Here is a 20,816-nt window from a genome sequence, read left to right on the forward strand (position 1 = left end):
TTAAAACAATATGGTTTTAAAAATCCAGTAGCCTTGAAAGAATGAAAATCAGCAGCCTGCAGTCATCCCTTCCCACCAGCTACCTACATTTCTCAGTTACTACCGTCACTTTAATTTTCTAGTTATTTCTTCTGAAATAACTAGAAACTTTTATAGTACTAACTATACTACTATATAGTATATAGTTACTATATACTGTATACTACTATATAGTATATAGTTACTATATACTCTATACTGTATACTACTATATAGTATACAGTTACTATATACTATATAGTAGTTACTATATAACTACTGATATACAGGAGTTAGATATATAACTACTATATATAGTGTATATATAGTATATATATTATAGTACTATATAACTACTATATATAGCATATATAGTATATATAACTACTGTATATAGCATATATATAGTATATATAACTACTGTATTTACTATATAGTATGTATACTATAGTACTATATATACTATATATAGTATATATAACTACTATATATAGTATATAGTATATAATATATATATACACTATATATATTATCTTTTTAATGACCTTGAAGAACAGTTTTCACAGGGAGAAATATATTATATATATACTATATATAGTAGTTAAATATGCTATATATACACTATATATAGTAGTTATATATACTATACATATACTATATATAGTAGTTATATATACTATATATTATATATAGTAGTTATATATATAACTACTATATATACACTACATATAGTATATATAACTACTATATATACACTACATGTAGTTATACATATAACTGCTATGTAACAGTAGTTATATATATAACAGTAGTTATATATATAACTACTATATAGCAGTAGTTATATATATAACTACTATATAACAGTAGTTACATAGTAACTACTATATATATAGTTGCTACTATAAAATGTATGTCTTCTGCTATATCTTAATTGCCTTGATATATCAATTTTTGGATAATACATTAATATTCTAAGATAGCTGATGATTTAGCTCCTCAATACCACCTGATATACCCCTACCTTCCAAATAGCATTGCCATAATTTTTGGTTATACATTCATCAGTATTTATAATATTATGACTATGTAAATATTGTTCACTGCAGTATGAGATCATGTACTTGTTTGAATTTCCTTCCTTATGATGCTTTTTGTTTTTCCTGGACTTTCTAATGGCCTTTGCTTTTTCTTTATTCTTGGTGTATTCTGATATCCTCCTGCTTGGAGGTGATTGTTGTTGTTGTTGGTTGTTGTTGTTTTCTTTGGTCTTCAAGTGCTCCATCATGGGTATTCCATCCTTTTTTGTTCCAAGACATCTCCTTTATGAAACTTTCTGACCTCCTGCTTCTGTCTGGACTTATAGTCCCTTGACTTGTGTAAGCATAACCCAAAATATATGACTCATCAGATTAAGAGAGGTAACTAGGTATTATGATGCAGCAGCCTAACTTCTGAAAACTTCCACAAAGTCTCATAAACCCAAAAAGTCCCTTCTTCCCTTAGTGCTGAATCAAGCCTTCCTCTTAACTATGACTCCATATACACCCCATCACATAGTCACACACAATGTAGTCTCTCATCCTCAGCTAACCATTGTATTTTTTGAGGTGGATTGTCAACGAGGGTTATGTACATCATTTGCAGTCAGACAATTTTATTTTATCTGAACCTCATGGTTAATTTATGACAGTTTCTTCTCTTTTTTCATTGGTTCATGCTTCAACTTTCACACCAATCCTTGTGTCTTTGGCCTTCTGTGAATAACCATCCCACTTCTCCCATCTTTCTAATTTTTTTTATTTTACTGAAACTCATTAGCAGCCACATAAATGGTATGTTCAAAGAGAACTTGCAGCATCACCTGCTCAGAATTATCTGATGTGTTGGTTATAAATGTCATTCCTGAGCCCCGCCCCAGACTTGCTAAATCAGAGTCTCTAGAAGTGGAAATGAGGATCTATTCCTTTAACAAGACTCCCAGGTGGTTCTCATGCATGCTGAAGTTCAAGAATTGCTGCTAATATACTCAGTCATTTGTTTCCTCCCCATAACCCAGGTAGGGAAACCTGGCCTGGACTTCTTACACTAGAACCACCTCTAGTTACATGAGTCTGTCTCATAATTTATTCCCCCTGTGAAAACCGTTCTTCAAGGTCATTAAAAAGATAATTCTGTTCACTGCCATTGCATTAATCTCTAAAGTTGTATTGAGATCTTGTCATCTGCCAGGCACCACTCATTTATAGACGTTCTGTCATGGATCCAAAGATTGCGTGAACCCAGAAACTGCCTGTCCTGCCTGTCTTCCCCACCAGTGGCCTGGAAAATCCCCTTCCCTGTCCTCCTCACCCCCTATCTCTGCATCTTAGGTCCTGCCTTGACCCAGTACAGCCACTTAACTTCCCAACACCATGGGCTTCTCTGTACTTCCTTTCCTTTTATTTGAAAAAACAAAAACTGTAGGCCAAAGGAGATTGTAATAGATTTTACACCTACCAATGGTTCCCTGGTCATGAAGTTTTGCAAGCATTGAGATAAATAAAGCTAACTAGGAGCTATAGAAATTCTCAGAGGCTTCAAATGTTCATGTCCATTTTCAAATTCCAAAAGAAAGCTATCATAAGCTTCATAATAAAATTTTTAATCATATTTAATACTAAATTTTTTCATTCAGATAGTTTCTTACCCACCCATTACACTACACACACACACACACACACACACATTGTTACATATAAACACATCACATGCATATATGTGCCCATATGTGCACACACACACAACTCACTAGTGCTCTATTGAACATGTTCTCAGAAGTGCTACCATAGTGTCTGAATTCATGAGACCCTAATGCAGGAAAGAAGAGAGCGTGGGGTCTGCAAAAGAATACACCTCTGGGCCAGAGGGTAAACAGAACAAAGGGTTCTCTAAGAAACAATCTTTCCACAAATGGTCAGCTAAGCCAATGGACAGTTCCTAGGACAGGCTAAACCTGTCCTTGAAGATTTGCATGTAATTAGACCAGAACAAGGCAGGTAATAAAAATGAGCCATTGCAACCCTGGCTTATATAACTCAAACAGAGTATGATGGGGTCAATGGCAATCTGGTGTGTGCAAGCCCTGGCTTTCAGAGATCCCCCTACTGGGCCCAGCTACTGTGGCCAAGCAGAAAAAAGCTAGGTCTTGTTCAGCATGCTTAGTTTTCAAGAGAATCTAGGTATATAGATTTGTGTATGATTTGTAAACATTGGCAATGCATTCAAAAATATTTTTAAAACCACTCTGTGGGCCAAACTAAATACATCTGTGGGCAGAGGGTGACCTCTGAGTTACATCGTTTGGCTATTTCAGTTGCACAAACACTACTCTATGTTTAAATGAAGCTGGGTCAGGCCTGAGGGCAGTGTGGTTTGGTGGAAGGATTATGATATTTACAGGCTGACAGACTTGGGTTTTAGATCCTGGCTCTGCCACTTGCTAGCTACGTGACCATGTGCACATCACTTAAGGAACTTGATAAAGCCAACCTCACATGGTTGTTGCAGAATAAATAAGGAAATGCCAAAAAAAAAAAAGTGATTGGCTGCTCTTGGCTTGGCTTGCAAGGAAAGTTACCTCAGTCTTATTCACGGCCACCTTTAGAGGAGGGAGCAGGTCTAGCTCCTGGCCTAGATCCCCCATACTGAAGAGTGAGGGAGTAGTAAACTCATGCATGCTCTTTGGACCTAGGCAACCGAGCTGGAATCCCAGCATCATCACTCACTAGTACTATGATTTTAGGTAAACTACTTAGCCCTTTAAGTCTCAGTTTCTTCTTCAAGGAAAATGTGACAAACAAAGTTTATATCTCTGGGTGGTTGGAATGTCAACTGCCTGCTACATGGCAGGAGCTGAATAAAGAGTAGAGCTCACCCCAGCTCCCATCCACGCATCCCTCCATTGATTCTTCACACAATAAACATAGGTAAGGCCGCAAACACAAACAGAGCTACAACAAGGCGTGGCCCACTGTCTCTGCTGACAGCATGAGCTGACAGTCCATGGGAGGTGTGGGAAGGGAGGGAAGGCCCCGAGGGCAGAGTAAGTTGACTTGAATTCCTGAAAGTGCTTCAGTAAGAGGAAAGCTAACTGGATCACACCTGCACTTGCAGATCTGAGATTAGATAGGAGGTGGTGAAGGAAACCCAACTGGCTTCACCATCTCGCCTTTGATTAGTTAGAAAGTGAATGAGTCAGCTGACAGGACCATCTGCAGCCATCATGCATCCCACTAACCTGTGGTGGGCAGGCTGGTCAGAGCAAGTAGCAGCATCTCACTTCCCCATCCAAAGCTCCAAGGAGAGAGACTGGAACGCCTTCTAGATGCAATGGTTTTCTTTTCTTTCTTTATTTTTTTTTTTGATACGGAGTCTCGCTCTGTCGCCCAGGCTGGAGTGCAGTGGCGCTGTCTCGGCTCACTGCAAGCTCCGCCTCCTGGGTTCACGCCATTCTCCTGCCTCAGCCTCTCCGAGTAGCTGAGACTACAGGCGCCCGCCACCACGCCTGGCTAATTTTTTTTTTTTTTTTTTTTTTTTTTTTTGTATTTTTAGTAGAGACGGGGTTTCACCGTGGTCTCGATCTCCTGACCTCGTGATCCGCCCACCTCGGCCTCCCAAAGTGCTGGGATTACAAGCGTGAGCCACCGCGCCCGGCCAATGCAATGGTTTTCAACCTTAGCTGCAAACAGTATTCACCTGGGGAACTTTAAAAATATGGAGATCAACAAAAGAAGAATACTGACACCCAGGTCCACCCCCATATTCTGAGGCCTGGCATGAGCATCACAATTTTTAAAGCTCCCCAGGTTCCCCTGGGGTTCCCCTGTGCAGCTGGTGGGGAGAGCCACTGTGCTGGGGACTCCGGGCATCTAGCACTGACCTCTCCCTCCAAAGTCTCCACATGCAGGGGCAGAGTCCCGGGCTTAGCCCACTCCCTTCTCCACACACACACACACACACACACACTCTTCCTGGAGAGACAGCATGCAGGCAGAGGCAGGGTGACTCAGAATGCAAAGATGAGTGATTCACCCAGCGCTTCCTCTGCTTTTTTTTGCCTTCCTCTGTCCCCTCCTTCACTGGTGTCTGGTGGCAGGAAATGGGCTGTGGAGTCAGGTCTCCTGGGTTTGAGTCCCAGCTGTATCATTCACCAGTTTCGTGACCTTGAACAAATGAATCATTTAACCTCTCTGAGAGCTTTCCTGTCCATCAAAGGAGAAAAATAAAACTGTCTTCATGAAGTCATTGGGAGAACTGAATGAGATAATGTATCAGATGGTGCCGGGCACTAGATCAGAGGGTCAGTTGATGTTAGCATCTTTCCTTTCTGCACCTCCTGCATGGATAACTGCACCCCAAGAAAAACAGTAGCTGCAGCAAGGTTCACACAAACCGGGATTCTGCTTCCCACTGTGCTCACCTTGGACACAACGTGTCTTCACCTTGCTGAGACTTTGTTTTGCTGTATGTAAAGACAAAGATGATAACGTGATAGTGTTTCTGTATAGAATAAAATAAGTAATGCATTGCACAATACAGAGGAGACCCAGTATCCAATAACAGAGACAGTACTTCGAAAACCTTCATGCCTACTACACATTAGGAATATTACTATTATTAATAGCCACCTTCGGGCAAACCCTGAAGGACAGAACTGTTGGCCCACTGCAGATTCCAAACTGCTCCTCCTTGGGTGGCCACTCATCATGTCCGGGGCTCTCTACCTGCATTTCCAGAAGCTGTCCTCCAGAGAGAGCATGGTGTCAGGGGTGACATCTGGCCTAGAAATCCCCAACTCTCCCTGGAACTCCATACTGGCATAACTAACTCCACATGGTCACTTGGTTGTCAACCATGCGTCTCACTTGAGAACACTTGAGTCCACCCAACCCAAACCCATCTTCCTCCTTCTCGAATCCTCTCTTCTCCCCCACACAGTCCCTCTGTCAGTAAGTCCTGGCAGCTCTCCTTCCAACTCTGTCTGGAAGCTGAGCTCTTCTCTTTCTGGCTTCAGGCCGCTCCCTCCCACCTGGGCCTCAGGGTGGTCCCCCCATGCTACCTTTGCCCTCTGATCTGTCCTCAACTCAGCACCAAGAGTGTTCTTGCAAAGCATACTTTTTATCATTCATTCAGCAGTTGCTTACTGAGCACCTACTATGTGCTAGGCTCTAACAGCTTTGCACTTCCTCTGAGCCTACAAGGAAGCCTTCTCTGACCGCCTCTCCTTCCCTGTTCCTTCTTGTCTCCCCTCCTCAGACCTCTCCCACAGCCCAGGCTTGCTCCCACCCCTGGTCTTTTTACTTAAGTGGGCCCCTCCCTATGTGGAAAGCTCCTCCCCCAACCCCTGGGTGGGCTTCCTTCCTCACCCCCTTCAGGCTTTGCTGAGCATCATCACCCAGTGAGGCCTTCCCCATTCACCCGATTTAACCCTATTCCCGTTTGCGCTGAGAATACTCACCAGCAGCACTAGAGGCTGCAGCATTTACCCCAAAACAATTTTGCCACAAATATTTCACTTTTATTATTCTATTCACATCATTCTAGAATACCAACTTTGAAAAACAAAAGATATCATTCTATTTACAGCACTGTGTCTTTTTAGTAGTGGTATTTCCATTTACAAAATATAGTAATTCTCGATCACTGAAAATATCAAATCCTAGACAACCCAGCATTCCTATGCGTAATTGTTCTTCAACAGTTGGCTGGGATTCACTTGATGAATCTGATTTTTCTGAAATAGATTATTCTGATGATTCAGACAATTCTGATGTTAGTTCAGTTTAGAAAGAACTCCAAGAAACAGTTTTTATATTTTATTTTTACATAGAAAATCAGTCAGATTTGCTTCAACCTCAAAAAGCATGTTTATGTAAAATTAAATGAGCTCTGGCAGCTAGCTGAACTTTTTTTTCTAAACAGGGAAAGGGTTATTAATAAATTTGCAACTGTCTCCCCCACTCCCAACTCCCCCACCCTGCTCCACTTTTCTCCCAGACACTTGTAACTGCCAACATTCCATATGACCTTTCCACAGCATAAGCTCTTTGAGGGCATGTCTTTTGTCTGTTTTGTCCACTATTGAGTCCCCAGCACCTAGAAGGCTCCATGAATGTGTACGGAATGAATGGAACACGTGTTTCGAAGTGTTCTGGCTTTTTTTACAAGTTGGTCACCTTCAGAACCATGAGCCCTAACAGCAGGTCTTTGTCAGTACCAGGCTTTGTGCCTGGTGCTGGGGACCCTGCAGGGAGCAAGCCAGCCAAGTCCCTCGGGATGCTGCATCATTCCACTCCCCGAGTGCTGGCTGAAGCTATAAAGGAACTCCCGCACTCCCTTTGCTGAAGTCCCACCAAACACTCAGCCCTGCCCTGTGCGCTCTCACACCTCCCTGCCTTTGCCTTTGTGCCTCTGTTCCTCCTCCATGCTGGGAGCGATCCCGGGATTGGGGCGTGGTCCACATGGAGCCCCTATAAAGGCCGCTGGGCCAGCCAGGGGCACCAAGGCCACTGGGCCTGACCCGCCCCCTGTGTTTGCAGAGGTGGTCGGTGTGGGCTGCGTCCTGGACGGGGTGCGCTACAACAACGGCCAGTCCTTCCAGCCTAACTGCAAGTACAACTGCATGTGCATCGACGGTGCGGTGGGCTGCACACCACTGTGCCTCCGAGTGCGCCCCCCGCTTCTCTGGTGCCCCCACCCGCGGCGCGTGAGCATACCCGGCCACTGCTGTGAGCAGTGGGTATGTGAGGACGACGCCAAGAGGCCACGCAAGACTGCACCCCGTGACACAGGAGTCTTCGGTGGGTGTGAGCCCCAGTGGGCTGGGGGTGGGACCCTACAAATGGGTTGTGGACCCTCCTGGAGCTCTGACCACCATAGAATGACTTATTCCCCAGTCCACTACCCACTAGCTTTGTGACCTTGAGAAAGTCATACCTCCCCTGAGACCCTATTTCCCCATCTGTAAAACAGAAATAATCCCATCTGTCTAGTCTGTCCTGTGGGATCCTCCCAGCATAAAATGAGCAGTGCTTTGTAAAGAACAAAGCCCTAAAAGTGCAATCCATTATTATCCTACTAAAGAGTTAGGGATGGGTGGTGGAAGAAGGGTAGGTATGTGGGTACCTGAGGAGAGGAGGTATGAGCAAGAGGAGATGGGTCTAGTAGAAGCTTCATGATGACTTGGGGCTTCCCCCTTGCTATGAAGATGGGTAGGCAGGTGAGATCTCAGTCAGGTAAACCAGATAAGGGGAAGCCCTGGAAGAGGATGGTGGGGACAGGCCCAATTGTTTAACTGCTGCTTACTGGAATCTAGCCCAGTGGCATACACTTTGCAGGTATCCAATTAATGTTTGTCATACTGATGAGTTGGTAGATGGATGGATGAATAGATAAATAAATGGATGAATAGATAGATGGGTGGGTGGATGGATGGATGGATGGATTGGTGAAGAGATGGATGGATAAATAGATGAATGTATAAATAGATGGATGAGTGGATGAATAGATGATGGATGAATAGGTGGATGATGGATGGATGGATGGATGATGAATGAATGGGTGGATTAATGGATGGATAAATAGATGTATGTATGAATAGATGGGTGGATTGATGAGTGGATAGATGAATTGATGGATAGGTGTACAAATAGATAGATGGGTGGGTAGATGGGTGGATAGATGAATAGATAGATGAATGTATGTATAGATGGATGGATGTATGTATAGATGGCTGGATGGATGGATAGATGGATGGATGGATGGATATATGTATAAATAACTAGATGAGTGGACAGATGGATGGATGAATGGATGGATGGATGAATTGATAAATGGACAGATGGATGAATAGATAGATGGATGTATAAAAAATTGGATGATTGGATGGATAGATGATGGACAAACAGGTGAATGATGGATGGATCAATTAATGGATGGATGGAGGATGGATGGATGGATGGATGGATGGATGGATGGATGGATGGATGGATAGATGTATAAATAAGTAGACAAGGGGGCAGATGGATGGACGGATGGATGGATGGATGCATGGATGGATGGACGGATGGATGAATGGATGAATTGAATGGATGGATGGATGAATAGGTAGATATATATATAAATAAATGGATGATTGGATGGATAGATGGTGGACAAATAGGTGAATGATGGCTGGATCAATTAATGGATGGATGGAGGATGGATGGATGGATGGATGGATGGATGGATGAATGGGTGGCTTGATAGACGGATGGGCTAATGAGGATCTGCACTAGGGCAGTGGGAGTAGAGGCAGTGAAGAAGCAACAGACACAAGAGGCATTGCTTGAGTAAGACTGAAGGTCTTAATGTCAATCTAATGCATGGGGTGAAGAAGAAAGAGGGACAGAGGCTAACTCCCAGGGCTTGCCATTGCCTAGGATCAAATACAAGAGAATGAGCACATTTGGGCCAAGAGAGATCTACTTTGTTTAAAACAGACTGAGTTTAAGGCAGAGTGCCCTGCCCACAGGATCTTTTGAGGAGCTTCCAGTTTATCTTTATGGGGAGGAAGGAGACGAAATAGGACAGCTCTGAAGTCATCTGCTTGGAGCTGCTGATGGTGATGGCTGGGATGGGCCTCAGGGTAACATCCACAGTGAGACAGAGGGGGCCTGAGGCAGAGATCTGGGAATGCTGACATGTGAAGGGTGAGCAGAATAAGAGGAGGCATGGGGAAACAGAGAGGAGGGTTGGGATGTATGAAGAAAACCAGGAGCATCTGATGCCATGGCAGGCAGCAGATGAGGACATTTCTAGAGGAAAGTGCTTACGAGGCAAGCAGTAGAGAGCAGTGGGAAAATGGCAATAGAGTGGGAAGTTCTAGAAGTATTGGTAGTTTTTTAAAAAAAATTATATATGCTGAAGATTGCTCAGGGATGGTGTGGGGCAGGATTTCTCAAGCTCGGCACTGTCAACATCTTGGATGAAAGAATTCTTTGTGGTGGGGTTGTCATGTGCATTGGAGGATGTTTAGTAGCAATCTAATGCATGGCTACTAAATCCCAGCAATCTAATCCCTGGCCTCTACCCACTAGATGCCAGAAACACCCTCTCCCTCAGAGATATGACGACCAAAATCACCTCCAGACATTGCCAAATGCACCCTAGGAGACAAAATTGCTAGGTGGAGAAGCAGTCCAGTGAGGATAGGAGGAGGCGTCGAGGAAGGCTTTGTCCCCAGCAGCCCCAGGGCAGCAAGGCAGCTGTCCCACCACCACCTCCCCAGCAGGGCCACATGAGGGTCACGGGGGGAGCAGGGAGGCAGAAGCTGTCTGCCACTGTGTGTGTGGCCCAGTGACCCCATTCTGACCGAGCACAAGCGGAGCCCCTGCCTAGCCGAGGTGACCCAAAAACCAAAGCCTCTTTATCCTCCTGGGCAATTCCCTCCCCACCTCCTCCCAAGAGCAGCTCCAGCTCCTGTCAGCCCTGCCCCTCCTGTCCTTGGATGTCTCCCGTTTCAAGTCTCTCCCTCTCTCACTCAGTGATTCCTGCATTCATTCATCAATGTTCCCTGCACACCTATAAGCTTAGAGGAACTGACTTACCTTTCCTCTTTCTCCTTCTAATCCTAGTTAGATTTCTCTTCTTTTCTGTGTTTATCTTTTCCCGTCTTTTTCCCTCCCCTCATTCTTTTTATTACCTTTATTACCTTCCCCCTGTTTCTTTCTCTCTGTCACACACACACACACACACACACACTCTTCTTCTCTGTCCTCCTCTCCTTCTTTCTCTCTCTTTTGTCTGAGCTTCTGTCTTTCCATCCCTTCCCTCTCTGCCTGTTCCCTCCTCTCCTCATGCACATGTGCGTTTGGATGGGACAGGCCTCCTCTCCACTGCATCTTGTACCATCCTTCTGTGGGCAGTTCTGTCTTAACAGCTTTTAGCCTGCTTTGGTCTTGAGCTCCCTACCATTTTCCATTTTTCAGATAGTTAGAGAGCACCTACTGTCTTCTAGATGCGGGAGATACATGCATCAATAGGACCATCCAAGAGTGGGTAGTTGAGTTGGCTGACAGTCAAATGACCACACAGACTCATATTAACTAAGGGCTTTAGCTTACTAAAGGCCGGGAACAGCTTGGGTGCTTTCGTAGGCATGAAGTCATCTTTTCTATCATGGCACTGGAAAAGATGCTGCAGCCAACCCTATCTGCAGGTGGGGATCCTGAGGCAAGGAGGTGTGAGCTAGCTTATTGGAAGTTACATAGCCAGCAAGTAACAGTGCTGCCAGTTGAACCCTGGTGATTTGACTCTGAAGCCTGTATGTCCTCTTTTTTCTTTCTTTCTTTTTTTTTTTCTTTTTTGAGACACAGTCTCGCTTTTTAGACCAGGCTGGAGTGCAGGGGCGCGATCTCGGCTCACTGCAACCTCTGCCTCCCAGATCAAGCAATTCTTGTGACTGAACCTCCTGAGTAGCTGGGATTACAGCACACGCTACCACGCCCGGCTAATTTGTGTATTTTTTAGTAGAGATGGGGTTCCAACATGTTGGCCAGGCTAGTCTCAAACTCCTGACCTCAAGTGATCCACCTGCTTTGGCCTCCCAAAGAAGCCTGTATGCCCTCTTACCCACTATGCCCTCGGCATCACTGAGACAAAATGTTAGGTGCTGGGATGTAGCTACTTGCCTTTGAACTTCCCTCAAATAAACTCTCTCTGCAGAGGCAAGAGAATGTCTTTTAAAACTCTTATTCCCGGTCAGGCGCGGTGGCTCATGCCTGTAATCCCAACACTTTGGAAGGCTGAGGTGGGTGGATCACCTGAGGTCAGGAGTTTGAGACCAGCCTAACCAACATGGTGAAACCTCATCTTTACTAAAAATACAAAATTAGCCAGGCATGGTGGCCCATGCCTGTAATCTCAGCTACTTGGGAGGCTGAGGCAGGAGAATAGCTTAAAACCCAGGAAATGGAGGTTGCAGTGAGCCGAGATTGCACCATTGCACTCCAGCCTGGGCAACAAGAGTGAACTTCTGTCTCAGAAAAAAAAAAAAAAAAAAAAAAAAGTCCTATTCCCAGTACCTAGCAAGATGCTTGATGCATACTCAGTAAAAATCTAGGCCCTATGATTGTATTGCCAGCCCCACAGGCAGGTGTTATTGTTCTAATAGGGAGATAGGCCCAGGGTGGGTTATCTAAGATCACACAGCTTGTAGGTGGTAGAGCAGAATTTGAACTTGGGTCCACCTGTCTCTAAAGATGGGTTTCCTCCCATGCTTCCACACTGCCTCTCTTGATCAGAAACATACAAGGAGCTCAGAACATGTCCTCCACTCCCTGGGTACCTTTGCTGGTTAGAAGCCAACTTGCTGTCCTGTGGGGAGGGATAGCCAATTTCTCTCTGTTCCCCAGAGTTCTGGGGGAACCCCAGACCTTAGTGTGGTAAAGGTGAGGGTTGGGTGCTGGTGGGAGCTGTAGACTCATGCAGATTCTGGTCCCCATACACAGATGCTGTGGGAAAGGTGGAGCCGTGGCACAGGAACTGCATAGCTTATACAAGCCCCTGGAGCCCTTGTTCCACCAGCTGCGGCCTGGGGGTCTCCACGCGGATCTCCAATGTTAACGCCCAGTGCTGGCCTGAGCAAGAGAGCCGCCTCTGCAACCTGCGGCCATGCGATGTGGACATCCGTACACTCATTAAGGTGGGTCCAGAGCAGGGGTGGACGTCTAGACTTCACAAGCGGAAAAACCTGGGTTTGAGCCTGGCTCCTGAACTTCCTCGTTGGGAGCATTTGTAAAGTGGGAATAGTTAAGATCACCTGGTAGGTCTGGTGTAACAGCTATTTCGGATAATGGAGGTCACCAGATTGGTGCATTGTGAATTTCAGTCAATGGAAGCTTTGGTAGGTATCATATTATTAGAATCAGGATCACTCCAGAGAAACCTCAGGGGCCCTCAAGAGTGATCTTCTATAATGATTCTGAGGGATTCTTACCGATTTCCATCCTCCCTTCACTCCTGTGCCAGCCCACCCACACACAGCAGCCACACTGGGTGATATAGAGAGCACTAAATGAGGCTCAGGACCCCCAGAATCAAATGTCTACTTGCATTAATTGCATGTGACTGTGGCCAATCTCTGCTCATCACTGAGCCCCCATTCCCTCATCATTAAGATATTGGGGTTGATCTCTGAAATCCCTTTCAGCCTTAAGAGTCCAAGATAATTAAAATAAAGCATCAAAGAAAATTGGGCCACATTAGCTTGAGCCCCAGTCTCAGAGTTAAAAGTGGATCTGATTTATCTAATTCAAGTCCCCCTCACTCATGCCTTAGAAGTGGTCAGCCTTTTGTCACACGAAAAACAAAGCAAACAAAACAAAAATTTCAACAGTTATTCCATTTTTGGAATGCTGATGGTTTCTTAGGGATGTTGAGGACAGGGTTGCCTCCCATGTAGAAAAGACAGCACAGCTTCCTGTGATCCTCTTCAGACATCCAACATCACTCCTCATCCCCTAGACACGTTCTCCAGTCATCTATATATTGATCAATTGGATCCATTTTTCTTCTTCCTTCTCCTTCTTCTCCTCTTCTTTCTTCTTCTTCCTCTCTGATTATTTTTCCCTGTAATACTAGCTTTTGCATTTTCTGCGCTTGGTATACAGTAAGCATTCCATAGACATCTCTTAACTGAAAACGTACATGGAAAAGGTACCAGCTGCAGAAGAATGACAACAAAGGTCCTAAGCTGAGTGAGATGGCTCTATCATTACTGGACCACGTAATGCAAGTCCAAGCCAATTTTGATTTCCAACCAATTTTTTTTCCAGAATTATGTGCCCTCAGAGGGTTTCCCAAATTGGGCAAGCTTCATGCTGCCATACAGCCTAGATCTAGCATACTGTTTACCCAGTAGATCCTAAGAACCCTCAATCCAATGGGTTTAGTAAGTGCCTACTCTGTACTAGGCATGGAATTATACCACAGAGACACAGAAAGAACAGCAAATCTCAAGCCCATAGCCCAGTGGAAGGTAGTGTTACCTTTAAATAATGTCAACCATTTGAATACGTTGAATATTAAAGGTATGTGTGAAAGGCCATGAGAGGCAAAGGCAGGCGGGGAGGCTAGGGCAAAGCGTGTCCCCTGAGTGTGGGGTCCCGATGCCAGTTCTGCCACTAGCTAGCCAGGGGAACTTGCTTGGATGAAGGAGCTACATAGGCTCCCCATGTTGGTGAAACCTTGCTGAATGACTGGCCATAGACAAGACAAAAATGCAAGACAAAAGAGAAACTGCAGGCTACGAGATACAACCCAAACAAAACATCTTCCTCTGTGGTCCTCCATTTATCCCTGTGTGGTACGCTGGATCTCACTGTGTTTGCTGTTGTCCCTCCTTGCTTGAGGATGCTGTGAAGCTGAAAGTAAGGTGGAATGCTCCCACATAGTGAGAAGGGAAAAACTGGGGGCTCAGGGGAAGAAGGTGGTTGTCCATTCTCTGAGCACCCCCACTGAAAGCTCCTTTCCTTTCCTTCAGGCAGGGAAGAAGTGTCTGGCTGTGTACCAGCCAGAGGCATCTATGAACTTCACCCTTGCGGGCTGCGTCAGCACACGCTCCTATCAACCCAAGTACTGTGGAGTTTGCATGGACAACAGGTGCTGCATCCCCTACAAGTCCAAGACCATCAATGTGTCCTTCCAGTGTCCTGATGGGCTTGGCTTCTCCCGCCAGGTCCTATGGATTAATGCCTGCTTCTGTAACCTGAGCTGTAGGAATCCCAATGACATCTTTGCTGACTTGGAATCCTACCCTGACTTCTCAGAAATTTCCAATTAGGCAGGCACAAATCTTGGGTCTTGGGGACTGACTCAATGCCTGCGAAGCAGTCAACCCTTATGGCCAATAACTTTTCACCAATGAGCCTTATTTTGTCAATTCCCACTCACTCCTAGTTACCCTGATCTGGACCCTTGACCTCCTTTTCTGCCTCTAACCACCCAAATGACCCATGATGGTGCTGCTCAGGCCCATACTATGAGTTTTCTCCTTGACATCATTCAGCATCTACTCTAAAGAAAAATGCCTGTCTCTAGCTGTTCTGGACTACACCCAAGCCTGATCCAGCCTTTCCAAGTCACTAGAAGTCCTGCAGGATCTTGCCTAAATTCCAAGAAATGGAATCAGGTAGACTTCTAATATCACTAATTTCTCCTTTTGATGCCAAACCACAAGACTCTTTGGGTCCACTCAGATAGATAGATGGAATTTGGAAAAATAGAATAATCTATAATTTGGAGCCTGCCAAGAGGTACTGTAATGGGTAATTCTGATGTCAGCACACCAAAACTTTCCTGATTCCAATTATGTGTGCACCCCAAGGTCATCAAACATTTGCCAAGTTAGGTGAATAGTTGCTTGATTTTGATTTTTAATGGAAAGTTGTATCCATTAACCTGGGCACTGTTGAAGTTTTCTCTTCACCCCTACACTGTGAAGGGTACAGATTAGGTTTATCCCAGTCAGAAATAAAATTTGATAAACATTCTTATTGATGGGAAAAGCCCCCAGTTAATACTCCAGAGACAGGGCAAGGTCAGCCCATTTCAGAAGGACCAATTGACTCTCACACCGAATCAGCTGCTGACTGGCAGGGCTTTGGGCAGTTGGCCAGGCTCTTCCTTGAATCTTCTCCTTTGTCCTGCTTGGGGCTCATAGGAATTGGTAAGGCCTCTGGACTGGCCTGTCTGGCCCCTGAGAGTGGTGCCCTGGAACATTCCTCTACTCTTACAGAGACTTGAGAGACCCAACTGCAGACCACGCCAGACCCACTGAAATGACCAAGACAGGTTCAGGTAGGGGTGTGGGTCAAACCAAGAAGTGGGTCCGCTTGGTAGCAGCCTGGGGTGACCTCTAGAGCTGGAGGCTGTGGGAATCCAAGAGCCCCTGTGCTCAGGACACATCTATTGCAGAGACTCATTTCACAGCCTTTGGTTCTGCTGACCAAATGGCCAGTTTTCCGGTAGGAAGATAGAGATTTACCAGTTGTTTAGAAACAGAAATAGACTTAACAAGGGTTTAAAGCTGAAGAGGTTGAAGCTAAAAGGAAAAGGTTATTGTTAACGAATATCAGGCTATTATTTATTGTATTAGTAAAATATAATATTTACTGTTAGAATTCTTTTATTTAGGGCCTTTTCTGTGCCAGACATTGCTCTCAGTGCTTTGCATGTATTAGCTCACTGAATCTTCACGACAATGTTGAGAAGTTCCCTTTATTATTTCTGTTCTTACAAATGTGAAACGGAAGCTCATAGAGGTGAGAAAACTCGACCAGAGTCACCCAGTTGGTGAGTGGGAAAGTTAGGATTCAGATCGAAATTGGACTGTCTTTATAACCCATATTTTCCCCCTGTTTTTAGAGCTTCCAAATGTGTCAGAATAGGAAAACACATTGCAATAAGTGGCTTGATTTTTCAATGTCATTTTTCCCACTTATAGTCCTCCTAGCTCCTTTTCAAAAGACAAGATTATCCGATTTTCTGATAATTTAGGTGCTTAAGCATCCAAAATACATGGGACACACAAAACCCCAGGAATCCCCTGTAGCTTATCCCCTCTTTCCCATCAGAACCAGCTCTCATCACACATTTAAAAGATGATTCTGTTTACCCAATGCTGCATATTGAATGTTTTGTAGTTATTCACAGGGAATTCTTGCAGTGTGCAGAGAGATGCCTAAACAGGAAAAGGACTGGGAATACATCCTCCTTACTGTGACCTCCCCAAAACCTAGTCCAGTGCAAGGCATACAGTGGTGCTCATTAAATACTTGATGAATACAGGAAGCTGTGCATGTGTTCCTACTTTTATTCAAAGTTCTCCCAAAGCTACATGAAAATAGAATTTTAACAGTCAAAATTTTATATTGTGCCTTAGCAAAAGAGACATTTAATATTTTAAAGAAATACATATGTGTGCATACATATATTTGCGTATGCATATGCAAGAATTCTTGTATAAAGAGAATTCACTCCATGAATGATCTCTTCTGTAAGTCAGTGTGAATCATGTTAGATTTTCTGAGAGTGAAAACACCTGCCAACTACAAATTACAAGGCTGGGTAACAGCTCACTCCATTTGAAATTCAGTGGAAACCCAAGAGCTAGGTTCTTACTGAATTTGCATCTCAATTTGGGAAACTGAACTTAGCTTTCAAAGATCATAGGAAGTCTGGTTGGAGAAACTAGGGATTATTCTGGCAATGGGTGGAAGAAGGTGATCAGAATAACCCAGTCACCACTGGTTTTGAGAAATGGAAATATCTAATGCAGCCCCAGAGGGCAAGTCTCAGACATGGGTTGAAGCCATGGAGAAGGAAATTTGGATCCAGTGTAATGAAGCTCTTTCTAACAGTCAAAATTTCCCTGCAGTGGTGTGGCCCGATTCAATAAAAATTAAGAAGAATAAATATAATGGAAAAAAATCTTCCTTGATTGTTTACTTGGTGCCAAGCACTATGCTAAGTTGTTCATTATCTTATTTAATTGTTACAGCAATTTTGAGTATGCATCTCTTCACCATTTTATAAATGGAAAATCTGAGACTCAGATTTTCTGAGAAGTCAGCCCCCAAAATGTTAGAGCCCAAACACCAGCTTATTCTACCAGCCCCTTCTCTTGCGGAGGCCTCTAGAAAAGACCTGAATGACTCCTATTGGAGAATCACATCTACAAGGGGCTTCAAATAGACCAAATAGATCATCACCTCTGTGGTCCCTTGTTAACTACATGATCTGAGACAAAGGAAAGGTACCTTAAGCGTTAGTTAACCTTTGCTGAGGAAATTTACATTCATACTTAGAGTGAATTACTCAGGTGTGCTTAGGTGTGCAAAAGGGAGGGAGACCTGAATTCACCAAGTTAAATCTTGCTAAACCTTATTATAAGCACTTGAGCGCTTAGCATACACCAAGCCTTGTGGAAGGTGCTTTCCTGCCACATCTCATTTAATCCTCACAGCAAACCTACAGGATATGGCATTATCATCTGAGTCTCACAGAAGTTTAATCGTTTACTTAAGATCTTACCAGCTAGTGAACAGCAGACCAAGACTGGAAACCCAGGATAGTCTGATACCTGAGCCATCTCTTCCTGTGCTACATCTAGTTATTCTGTCCCCCAAATCAAAAGGCATGACCTTTATAAGAGGCGCTTTACTGACAATAGCCGTAATTTTAACTTTGAAAATGATTCAGAATTATCAAAGACAGTAGATTCAAATGATATGATTGTCTATAATCTTGCTAGCCTTGTACTGTGTGTCCATAGCAATTACAGGGAAGTAATCTAGCTCCTGACTATTACGTTGAACTATGTCACTGCTTTTTACAAACTTGTCTTGATGCAAAGCAGCCACAATGATAACCCTGCATATCTGGGAATCACAACGGTCAACTATGTATCTCTGTGTGTGTATATATATGTATGTATATATCTATTTTCAAACTGTGATTTAATATTTAAATATTCCTACTGCCATTTTTGGGACTGAAAAACTACACATGAGGAAACATTTTAGAATTTTCCAATAGAGGAAAAATAACACTTGGGCAATCTGTCATGTTTCACAACAGTCGTCATTTTTCTCATGGTTTGTGTAGCGTGGAAAGTATTTGCTCAATGTGAAGGGTTTTCATTGCTCAATTTCTCGTGTAAGGCTTTTCCTTAAGGTAATAAACCATCAGCAAAGTCACGTACTGGATTTGGTGGCTTTTCTTGTACAGGCAGTTGTTATGAGACAATGATGGGGCATTCAGCACAGGTTCAATAAATGTGCAGATGGTGGAAACGAGGTCCCACATACTTTATATACTGAAATTAAAATGGCTAAAAAAGTTTGGAAATGGGCTTAGAAACACAAATTTTAGAACTCAGAGAAGACAAGGGCTGCCGATGTGTCCAGGCTTGAAGACACCTCATGTAAATATAAAATGAAATTTCTGGCATTCATTCATTCACTCACTCACATACTCAGTGTCTTTCTACATCCCCAATGAGACTGAGTGCCGTGAGGTTGGGGACTGTAACTGCGTCCTCTGAGCCTAGCTCAGAAGCAGGCGCATGTCAAGAATTGAGTAAGCAAGGACTGGATGGATGGACAGAGCATCTATTGCCAGCTGCCTTAGGAACAAAGAGGAGGAAAAAGAAGCGTAAGGGAGGGTACGGATGCAATGGAAACAGTACTGACTCTGGGCCTCAAGTGGATCTTGATATACCTTTTTCCTTACTAGGCCCATCTGAGCCTCAGTTTCTCCAGCTGTGAGATGTAGAAAATGACAGTACCTACCCCTCAGTGGGATGCGTATTGCACACAAAATTTTAAAATAGAGCTTAGAATACTAAGCACTTAATAAACTTAAAACATTAAGCACTTACTAAATACATCTATTATTAGCTGAGTTTCTTCATAAACTGGGGGTAATCAGCAAGGCTGCAGTAAGAATTAATGTCAATGTGTGTGTTTGTATATTTATTTAGCCCTTATTTAAAATAGCAAATGTAAAGAAAACATCTGTACTCAGTTACAGTGTCACTATCTATGCTCAGTTGAATGCTCTTTTACCTCAACCACAGACTGCTTAGCTCCTTAATTTTTTGCTTTTTATGTTTTCATTTTATGCTGTAACTTGATTTGAAACCCGGCTTCTCTAAAGCAGGAAGGGTGTGTTATACTTTTCTGTGTCTCCCAAGCCCAACACAGCACACAGCATATGCTGAGCTGTATGAACAGATGTGCAGATGGCTGGGGCACATTAAGTGAATGCCTCTTTTGATACCTCTTGGCCAAATCCCTCTCATCTATTTGCCCCCAGAACACATGATGAGAGTATAAAAAAGTCAAGAGGAGGCTTCATTCCAATAAAAATATAATTGTCACAAGAATTCTTTCTAGGAACACCTCTATCCTGAAGCATATTGGTTTCAGAATTGGAACTTAGATCGTGGAGTCCTGTGGGTGCCTCAGATTAAGATGAATGTATAGATGTTAGGGCAATTTTTTAGGATATCAGGTGGCTGAATTGGGGGGAAATGAGATTTAGGGGAAATGGTTAGAGCATTTTATTATGAAGCATTTTATTTTCAAAAGCATATTGCAGAGATGCCAGTGTTCTCCATCACCCCTACTGACAAAACTGGAATTCAAAGGCATCCTCTGTATTCAGAAAGCCGATTTCTAGTTGAATCTGGGTTCTTTCTAAATGTAGGACTGAGCAAAAATGGCTTCTGAGGAGACAAACAAGCTGTCACAAAGCCCATGCACTGTTTCATATGTTTTATTCTGTAACGAATGTCTCCAGATCTCCAGCCTAAACTTCAATGCTCTTGTTTTTCACACAACCCTAACAATGTAGATTTCTTAGTCCATTCCATAAGGGAGAGGAAGCTGCCTGAAGCAGGCTTATTGATAGCAGAGGCCAGCCTGGCAGCAGAGGAGGAGGTGGAAAAATTAAAAACCAGATGAAAGATACAAAAGCAGGTCACCCAAGTCTGAGTGGGACTATTTAATAACAGAGGACAAACACCTGCCGCAGTCAATAACAACCTTATGGGCATCCACAGTCTTAGTTAGTCCCAGGAACTTACTGATGCTCCACAATCCCAAGACATCAATAGGTGGTGGCATGAGTCATGTGCTCAGTGAACTGTTTTAAAAGACAACAAGATTTAATCCATTTTAGAAATGGCTGGGCAAGTGATTTAATCTCTCCGA

The 20,816-nt window shown here is 43.7% G+C and overlaps 1 protein-coding gene across 2 annotated transcripts in view; it reads left to right on the top strand.

The window, feature by feature from the left end:
- CCN4 (cellular communication network factor 4) overlaps positions 1-18,893 on the top strand; it is a 41,265-nt gene extending 22,372 nt beyond the window's left edge. Inside the window, exons 2-4 of one of the 2 annotated variants that reach the window (XM_055284861.1) lie at positions 7,599-7,859; positions 12,549-12,742; positions 14,582-18,893. In XM_055284861.1, the coding sequence (XP_055140836.1) occupies positions 7,599-7,859; positions 12,549-12,742; positions 14,582-14,881 (755 nt within the window). In that variant the 3' untranslated portion in view covers positions 14,882-18,893. The remainder of the gene's footprint in view (positions 1-7,598; positions 7,860-12,548; positions 12,743-14,581) is intronic. The other variant, XM_055284862.1, reaches the window with a different exon arrangement.
- The last annotated feature ends 1,923 nt before the right edge of the window (positions 18,894-20,816 follow it).

The sequence above is a fragment of the Symphalangus syndactylus genome, chromosome 7, assembly GCF_028878055.3.
Source record: "Symphalangus syndactylus isolate Jambi chromosome 7, NHGRI_mSymSyn1-v2.1_pri, whole genome shotgun sequence".
Lineage (NCBI taxonomy): Eukaryota > Metazoa > Chordata > Mammalia > Primates > Hylobatidae > Symphalangus > Symphalangus syndactylus.